This window comes from Solanum tuberosum, unplaced genomic scaffold (genome assembly GCF_000226075.1).
Source record: "Solanum tuberosum cultivar DM 1-3 516 R44 unplaced genomic scaffold, SolTub_3.0 scf00141, whole genome shotgun sequence".
Lineage (NCBI taxonomy): Eukaryota > Viridiplantae > Streptophyta > Magnoliopsida > Solanales > Solanaceae > Solanum > Solanum tuberosum.
Window position 1 is genome coordinate 1,317,740 of NW_006239075.1, and position 9,664 is coordinate 1,327,403.

At 34.4% G+C, this 9,664-nt stretch overlaps 2 protein-coding genes across 2 annotated transcripts in view; one reads left to right on the forward strand and one right to left on the reverse strand.

The window, feature by feature from the left end:
- Window positions 1-4,198, forward strand: part of LOC102588489 (ras-related protein RABF2a) — an 8,184-nt gene extending 3,986 nt beyond the window's left edge. Inside the window, exons 6-7 of the mRNA XM_006353001.2 lie at window positions 3,016-3,109; window positions 3,875-4,198. Coding sequence (XP_006353063.1) covers window positions 3,016-3,109; window positions 3,875-3,975 — 195 coding nt within the window. The 3' untranslated portion in view covers window positions 3,976-4,198. The remainder of the gene's footprint in view (window positions 1-3,015; window positions 3,110-3,874) is intronic.
- Window positions 4,199-5,577: 1,379 nt separating this feature from the next.
- Window positions 5,578-7,038, reverse strand: LOC102599177 (aspartic proteinase nepenthesin-1). Its single transcript, XM_006353028.1, has one exon. The coding sequence runs from the start codon at window positions 7,036-7,038 to the stop codon at window positions 5,578-5,580; it is 1,461 nt and encodes a 486-aa protein (XP_006353090.1).
- Window positions 7,039-9,664: the final 2,626 nt, after the last annotated feature.

Here is a 9,664-nt window from a genome sequence, read left to right on the forward strand (position 1 = left end):
GGGGGGTTTGGAAGAAATCTTCAAGGACCTGTAAGAAACGAAGAGGAAAAAGTGGGAATTATTGGGGACAGGGAGAAAGTGATGTTGGATGGCTGAGGAGAAACAACAACAATAACATACCCAGTTTAAATCCACAAGGGGTCTAGGGAGGGTAGAGTGTATGCAGACCTTGCCCGCATACATTGGGAGGTAGAGAGGTTGTTTCCTATTATCGCACTATTTTGTTGTAGTTATTGTTCCTTCTTTCAGAATGCTAAAGAGAGTTGCAATTGTATTTATATATGGACAGTGAAGGGGAAGAGAAGGGAATAGTGGGCTACCTTTTGTTGGGAGAGAGTGTTTAGTAGCGGCAGAGAGGGCTTCTGTTGTTCAGGAATAGGTTATTCATCTATGTGGATACTTTTCCAACTTCTCTCTCCAACTCACAAGAAAAAAACAAGGCTCTTATTGGCTGGAAGTTGCCAATAATCACAAGGAAAATATATGAACAATTCCAATATATCAAGGATGTTAAGTATAAAGCACAAGGAGAGTTTAAGGTATAATTTGCAATGTGGTTTGTGCAACAACAACTTACCCAGTAGTTCTCTTTATTTTAAAAACCAATAGTGGAGCACCCTTCTTATTAACCCCCCCCAAGAGATGCACTCTAATTTTGGTCTAGTGGTAAGAGTGCAACATGTGATGAATGGACAAAAGCCTGGTATTTAATGGAGAAAAGTAGAAGGGTGGACCCACTATCCACTGAGTTTCGAACCATGTGACCGCTAACTATCGGAGATTTCTCAGTTATCAAAAAGTAAAACAAATTTGGTGAAAGTGGGTAAATCTCGGCACACAGATAATAACATAAACATGCATTGATATTTTCCTATGGGATCTTGTTGAAAAGTCTTGGGGTTTGTTTGAGTTGAGCTATTTTGCGTCCCATCCAATTCTGCATTTTCATTAGAATTTTAACTCTTGTTTCATTTCTTTTACTGTAGTTTGGCATTGTTTAAGATTCTTAACTAAAATATCTCTGCCTGCTCACTTTTCTAGCTTGATTTTGCTTTAATTTAAGTTTTATATTTAATGCTGAAGATCTGTATTTGTGATATCTTTAGTTTGTATCATGACGAATGATGGTTTTGGATATACTTTATTGAGCGAGATTTGTATGTCAGCAGAAAAATTTAGAGAATTTCTACTGTTAGAGAACCTATATCATTGGTTGTTGGGATGGAATGTGTTCAAATAGAACAATATGTATAATGGGGATTCAAATAGTCAACCCCAAAGTAGATTGGGATTTAGGCGGTCTAGGGATAATTGTGCAGCTTGACTAATTATTTGGGTTTATCTATATTTCTCACCAGCATGGGTACTGGGTAAGTATAGCAACTAAAGTTCAGGTATATGGGTAGAACTCACATAGTGTTCTTTCTACTGGGATTGGTTTCCAAGATTATACTCTTCGACTGTTCTGTCATCCCCTTGGGGACTAAACTCTTTTGCAGTTTTTAACTTAGCTATGTCCTAACTGGCATTTTGGATGTAACTGTAGAAGAAAACATTAGACAATCATTGGATTTTTTCCCCATAAACTGGGTGGATAGTTAAAAATAAGGGAAAAGGGTCAAAAATACCCCTCAACTTTATTTTATTGGTTGACTTTACCCTTGCTGTTCAAATGAAGTTATTTTGATCCCTGCCATTACTAATTTCAGTATGTATACCCTTCAATTGACGGAAAGCCCCAAATTGACTCAAATTAACCCGAATTTTTAAAAATAGACCCATTCCCCATTTTAAACCCAATGCCCCGACTCCTCTAACCTATAACCCATTCTCCTTTACCCATTAGGGGCATAAGATTCCATTCCTTCTGGGTAATCAACTGCCGGAATAAGCCTCGAAGCTCCAACGTCGGCACAAAATCGCCAAAATCATCCACCACACCATCAGACTATGCTTCTGCAAAAGAACACGCCTTGGCCCTTACCATCAATCTCAATATGGCCATCTTTGTCCCTGCACAGCCTCCCATCCATCGGATAAAACGGCAGCCTCCCACCCATCGGATAAAACGGCAAAGGGCTTTGCTTAGTACCTCCTTAAGCACCTTTCCATCAAAAAAATTTGGGGATCCTGTTGGCCTATAGAAATAAACACTGGTGTGTGGAAATTAAGCACCACCAAATCCACATTAGAGTTCCACAGCCTCAGTTGCGGCGTCTCCGTCACCGGCTACACCATCGTCGATTTTCCCACCTCGATCTTCATCGCTGATCAATTAACTCTGTTTCTGAAATGAAAAAAACACAAAAGTTTCTTTAAAATTACCGATTGAAATTACAAATTATTTATTTTCAATTACCCACTAGAATGTGATATGCTACCAACTTTCTTTGTTAAATATCCATTAGCATCATAAAATGAAATTAACTCAATAAAAAATGACTTACCTAGTGAGAAGAGAAGGAGCATGATATTGTAGTTGAGCTTTTTTGCCTCGAAGTTATGGGTGATGAGAGGGTGTTTCAACTGAGGAAGGAGATGAAGATTAGAGAGATGGGTTTAGGGTTTTAATTTGGTATGAATTCGTGGGTCGGGTTCGGAAATGAAATATAAAATCAGGTCATTTTAATTGAAATTGGGGCTTTCCATCCATTTGAGGGGTACAAGTGACAAGTATAGTAACGGCGAGGGTAAAAATAACTTCATTTTAACGGTAAGGGTAAAGTCAACCAATATAATAAAGTTGAGGGGTATTTTTGACCCTTTTCCCTAAAAATAATATCGTGGTCTAAAGTTCAGTTTGTTAGTGAGTCAATTTTTTTATGTCAGTGACCCATTTTACAAATATAGACTTCTGTCTATGAGATTTGGTGTTATCTATTCAATTACTTAAATGTGCATCCAGAAGATCTCAAACGTTCTTGCTCAATTAGCATTATGTCAGAATTGGTATTCTGAATAACAGATTTTTCACTGAAATACATCAGTACTGATATGGTATTATTGCTTTTTCAGGAAGCACAAACATATGCGGAGGAGAATGGTCTGTTCTTCATGGAAACATCTGCAAAAACTGCATCTAATGTTAATGACGTTTTCTCTGAAATAGGTCAAGTTTTGTTTGTGTTATGGGCTGCCAGCTTGCATTTGTGGTAGATCAGTCATGTTTATGCTCTTATTGGCTACACATATCACTATTGTTGTGTTATCAGTTTTAAACCACTACTTATATGCATTTTGTATGACATGTCATGATTGGGAACAAAAAAAAAGAAAAAGTAGAGGAACTAGAAATTATTAAACTAGTTATGGAGGATAGTTTTTGATGAGTAGGTCACTAGATGATGATTTAAAATGTGGTGTTTATTCTGTTTTTTGGATCTTTAGATTGGTTAGATGTTTTACTTGGAAATAATACTAGTACTCGACATATATAGTATAATTTTTTGTTGGCATTTTCAATCCACTAATTCATAAACCATGTGTTATCTATGGTGCAATTGACATTATCATAAATGGAATTTGATGTGGATAATGATGCATGGTATTAGCAATACATGTATATGATCATAGAAATGACAAGAATGCCTTCAAAATTGTTACTTCTCAGGCTTTATATATATTTTAAAAAAAAACACATTTGATTGTAAAATCACTCTTAAATTCTATCATTCTCAAGAATAAACATCTCGCCATATAGTGAATAACTGGTTCCTTTGGAACTTCCAAATGTTGTGGTGGTTAATCTTACCTATTAAATTTCTCTGCAATAGTCTCTCCAAGTTGGACTTTGTTTGACTAATTGTTGTATATAGCTGGAAACCTATCATTTTTATCAACCTGAATATCTCTTGAACTGTTTATTCACTTGCAGCGAAGAGACTGCCTCGGCTTCAGCCAGCACAAAATCCATCTGGGATGGTTCTTATGGATAGGCCTGCTCAAACACCGGCTGCTGGTTCTTGTTGCTCTTAAATCGCTGCTGGTGCTTTTCATCTCAATGTTGTTTTTGCTTAATTTGTTTTTGCTGATTGTTAGAGTTCGTTGTGCCCATGGTCCATCACTGTACAGATTTCATGGAAAAAAAAATCAATGTGCTGAACTCTTTTCTATGGATCCTCCTAATGTAATGAGATTCTGTGACATGCTTCAGTATGCTATTAAACAATATATGCATCATATAACTATTTAATATTCATTGGGTCTGTCAGTCGTTTGAGATTGATGTGTAGTAGTAATAGTAGTACCGGAGGGACTTATCAATCAGCCATCAGCTATTCATATACAATCAAACTTCTCTATAATGACGTTCGTTTGTATATTTTTTTACTGCTATAGTTAGATTGTTTTAGAGGATAACTGATAGCTGAGTTGATCAATCTGAATATAGACAAGTACTACTTGTTTTAGATTATGCTTTCTAATGACATATAGATATATGATCTTTTAGTACTATATGATTAGTTACTAAATATCAACCACTTCCATTGGGATGTATCCTCCTCTTTGGTAATTAAATTAATCGAAATGATATTAAGATGCTAAACTATGCCGAAGAAACTGAACTAATCAAAGATTTAAGAACAAACAATATAGTATGAGAATGAAAAGGGAAATTTGGTGCATAAAGTATCCCGCGTCTGGAGGAGGGCAACTTTATTGCTGTTTCAAGATGCCAATCTACTTTCCACGAGTATTTTTTGCAATTTCATTCGTCTTTTTTAACCTTGAAGAAGACAAAAAGCATTTGAAACTCTAAACTAAAACCTCAAAGTCGACCCAAAGGAAGTTCCAATTATAACATGATACAGAAAAATTACACTGAACTCACTTTTAGTTACTCTCATCATAATATCACTGACTTACTGTCCCCTTTTATCTGTTCTATTCCTTATTAATAACTAAAGCATATTTTCTCTATCTTCCCAGTGAAAAACTAAGTGATTCACATTTTATAGTTTTCGTTTTAATTATTGTTCGAAGGTAAAACATTTTTTTTTTACTTTTCTTCTATCAATTACATGAACTATATATGTATAGTAGCATATACATTACAGTAATAAAATTGTAGGATTTTTATCCCAATTCTTTGTAGCAATACAAGAATATACATCTATTCCTACGTAAAATCTTAACAATCTGTTTCTCAACCTCTACAAAATTAGTTTCTTATCAATTTCTCAGGACCTCACTTGTGGGGTTATACAGGATATATACAACAACAATCCTTATTATGTAATGCATATGCATGTTGGTACTGTTTTTGCTATATTAAATAAAAATAAAAATGATAGATATGTCATATTGTTGAAAGTATTGCAGATACAATTCAAAATGATTCTTTATTTCCCAGCAACTAGAATACATCCAGCTCAGTCCTTTGGACTGAACGAAATTCATCTTCTTCTTTTTTTTGTTAAACTTTCTTCAACAATACACAAAAACATCATAAAACAAAAGCACTAAATTTAAAATCACAGCTCCTAGCTGAGGTCCATATTATATATGTATAGTTTTTATTGGACACAAAAGCAGCTAGCAGAATCCAATTGCTTTCATTAATGTTTATTTATGTAGCTATGTCTTGTGAAGCCCTTGAGAAGTTGCAGCTGAGGCACAATCAGTAGTTTGAAACCCAATCCTTTCTTTCTCCAAATCATACACAACTTCCACATTTTGTTGTTGGAAGTTTCCGAAAATCCCAGCTGGCCCTTCTTCGGAATCTTCCATGCTTTGGAACAGCAAACATTTCACCACTGTTGAGTTTCGTGGTGCACCCATGGCATAGAAATTGTTCTCATTAGGCAAAACAAGGCTAACATTATTCAAGAAATGGAATGTTATTGGAGGGAAATCATCGGTAACTAGACTATTAAGGTTGTTATTAGGGCATGGGAGCCTATAACATAGGTCAAACCCTGTCCGTGCCTCAATATCCTCAGCACGTGGGTAATTTATGGATGATCGAAGGGCGGTGAGAAGATTCGAGTAGAATGGTTCAGGTAGGTGAGTGTAAGTGGTTCCGGAATCAATCAACATTCCTCCATTGCCTAAAGAATCAAATTCTCTCAAGGTTAAGGGAACTTGTGTAGTGGCACCATTTCCCACAGTTATAGCTTCTAAGCCAATGTAATAGAAATTAGGGTACATAGGGCTTTTCAACATAGGAGTAAATTGGAAATTTTCTTTGAAGGAAATGGCTTGATCCCCTACTACTAGAGGGCTAGATATATTAGGGTTATTTGCAAACTTGAAAGGCAAGAAGCAATGTGAAAAACCCTTTTGAAGAAACCCTAATTGTGAAGGCAAAGAAAGTGGACCTTTACCAAACCCTACAATCCCAATAGGCTCTCTATAAGTTGTTCCAACACATCCAAAGACAAACTTTGGGACTTCCCTAATGGAATTAGGGTTTGAACTAGTCCCATGGACTCGAAGAGTATCTCTAGTTAGGGTTCCCGATACGATACCTTCACCATATGTGTAAGCAAAAGAAGGACATGGCCTAGAACAAGTGCCCTTAAGTAGACTATTCAATGAGCATCCAGCAATAGTACATTGATCAAAAGGATTATCGGAGCTATGGATATCGATACAAGAGGAACTAGCACATAAATCCCTATAGGAAGAAGATGAAAATGAAGGAGAAAAGCTTGACATTAGCTTGTGATCCCTATAGTCATCACAATCTATACAATCAAATGATAGGTTCCCACAAGGTACCCAAGTAAGGTCACTTCCAGTATCCATATACACTTGGATAATTTGTGGGGGTGTTCCTATATTCAAAGATATCAAATAACCATCTCTCACTTCTCTCAATGGCTCCCTTATGTCCAATGTTTCTGAGTTTTTTTTCACTAAATTATACGATGATTTAGGTATCGTAAGGCTGGTTTTCGTTTGAGTTAAGCTTAACACCAAGGAATAAGAAGGTTTTTTTCCCTTTGCATAGCATTGGTTGAAATGAAGCAATGCACTAGAAAGAAAGAATAAGATGAAGAAGTAAGTTGAGAGGCTAATAAAAGATGTTGTCATTTTCCTTGATGTTTAAATTCTTAACATGAAATAAGGCAAGAGGAAGCTGGTATTTATAGCAATTTCTAGTGTTAATGGAGGGAATTAGGGTTTCTTGAACTTTAACTTAAGCTTTTCTGTGCTTACAGATGTTGCATGGTGAAGAATGATTAATTAGGTTTTCCTTTTCTTTGTTATTTTTTTTGTTAATGGGTATTTCAATAAATAAATAAAAATGTATAGGAAAGAAATAAGAAAGTGTACCAATGTGACCTTGTGGTCAACGAAGTGGATTGAGAATCATCAGGTCTTAGGTTCAAACCTCGGAGACAAAATACATTAGGTGATTTCTCCTATCCAGAGTTATTAATATATACACCATGAAATTAATCAAGATGCGTTACATTAGGTGATTTCTTCTATGCAAAGTTACTAGTACACCATAAAATTAGTCGAGATGTGGGCCAGAAAGAGGAATCTTGTTGCACAATAATTTAAAGTGAAAATGAAATGAGTTTGCATGGCTTTTCTTATAGTGATTCAGTCATTCTAGAAAGGTATAGTAGGCCGCATATTACCTGAATAGATCGATTCCGTACGTACCAATCAGTTGAAAAACTACTAGGCGTGCTGTTATTTTAATTATTTCTATCAATAATTATATTAGTTTTAGTATCATTATAAATTTATAATTAAGGAGTGTTTAACTGTTAATTAAAGAGGGTGTCATGTTTGAGTTTTAAAAAGCTGCCTTATGGAAGTAAATGAGAAGTGGTTTGCACGTGGAAATGCACACAAGAAAATGCTACTACTATACTAATAATACTATGAACAAATTAAATAGTTTTGCTAATTCATATTAGTTAAATGATGACATTACGAGAAGCGGCGCATCTGACACAGATTTGGACCACTCTTTATATGTGTTTGTCACGGTTTATAATTGGTTAACTCGACGAGTTAGGCTTGTCAATTTAATATTGATCATGATCATTGATTTTGGATCGTGACATAATATTTGAATCAAAGGATTTACAACTAAACATAGTCTTTTAATCTCTTTAATAACATGCACATTAGAGCAAAACATTAACAAATCATCAATATTTGACTCTAATTTTGTAGTACTCGTTTACAACTATTTTCCAAATTCTCTTCTTCTTCAAATATCACATTATTTTTTGTTAATGTACAAACGCCTACTGAATTAATCTTTCCAAATTTAATTGATCTAAAATGAATTAAGAAATTAATGTCCTCTACAGATGGATTCAATTCTCCATTAACCAATTCTTTTTTACTCCGATGATGTCAAAAATCCTTGTGTAAGTTATAATTAATACAAACCAAACAATCTTAACTGCATCAAAATCAATCTTTAGACTAAACAAACAAAGGGAAAAAAAACAAAAAAACATGTACTATGAACAAAAAGTAGAAGCATGATCGATGATTCACAAATGATCATGATTTGAGATAGTGCCCACCATGTCACTACCAACAAGAACCGTTTTTTATTTTTCGTTTTTCTAAGAAAAAAATATTAAAATAATCATTATCTATTTGAAATTTACTGCTTATTCGAATTTCAACTACGTATGTTAAAACATTTCCGGTTAAATATAACACAATTCTCATAACTTAAACGTTAAACATAAAAAAAAAAAATCTCATCCATTCCGCTACACCCGTTATTGGTACTTGCCTTGGTTGGTTTTATAGTATTCAAAACAAAGAGGCCATATATCATAATCAAAGTAGGATGGCAATCAAAGGTGGAGCTAAGTGAAGGTTTGTGAGTTTGAACGAATTCAATAGTTTTTCTGTAGATCCTGTATTTGTAATAGAAAATTAAATAAATATATATGTATGTATATTAATTTGTGAAAATACTTTTCACGCCAGAGTTGTGGATTCTCAAACCCTACTATCAACAAAAAGTTTCTCTTTTTAATTTTAAAAAAAAAAACTTAGAAACTCCAAACTCCTAATTTTAGAACCCAAAAACTCTTAATCTTGACTTCGGCTCTGAATTGACAGCAATGTCGAGACAGCAAAGTTTAATCTGTAATTTTAGAACTATCAAATTCTTAATCCTGACTCCGCCTCGCAGCAGTGTAGAAACTCGAGACAGATCATAATGCAGCAAAGTTTAATCTGATGTGGACATGACGCTATATTCCTTAAACTACGCCACCTTGTCATAATATCTTTTTTCTTTTGTTTGTTGTTTGTTTTCATTTTACCCCTTTGTTGATCTGCTTTTACACTTCACACCCCTATACTTCTGAAATATCTTCATTGGCTTCCTAACTCCCTACCTAAATACATTAGTCGCTACAACAAAAATAATTTTTAACAACAATAATATGCACATTAATAAAGAATGATAAAGTCTTTATCAACATTAATTAATTATCATTGGATTCAATGTCACTGCAGGCTTTAGGAACATTTACAAAAAGTGTTAAAAATATATTTAATGGCAATTAAGCTATAGCCGTTAATTAATTGCGATCATTCAAAGTGTAGTGAGTATAGACCAAAGCTTTATTGTACGATATTATTTTCCCATTTCTCATCGATCTCAGAAATATTGGAGTGATAAAACATATTTTAGTTTTGCCTTTGAGGCCATATTAATTTG

Excerpts from the sequence above, each read along its gene's own strand:
- LOC102599177 (XM_006353028.1), bottom strand. The coding sequence starts at position 7,038 with ATGACAACATCTTTTATTAGCCTCTCAACTTACTTCTTCATCTTATTC.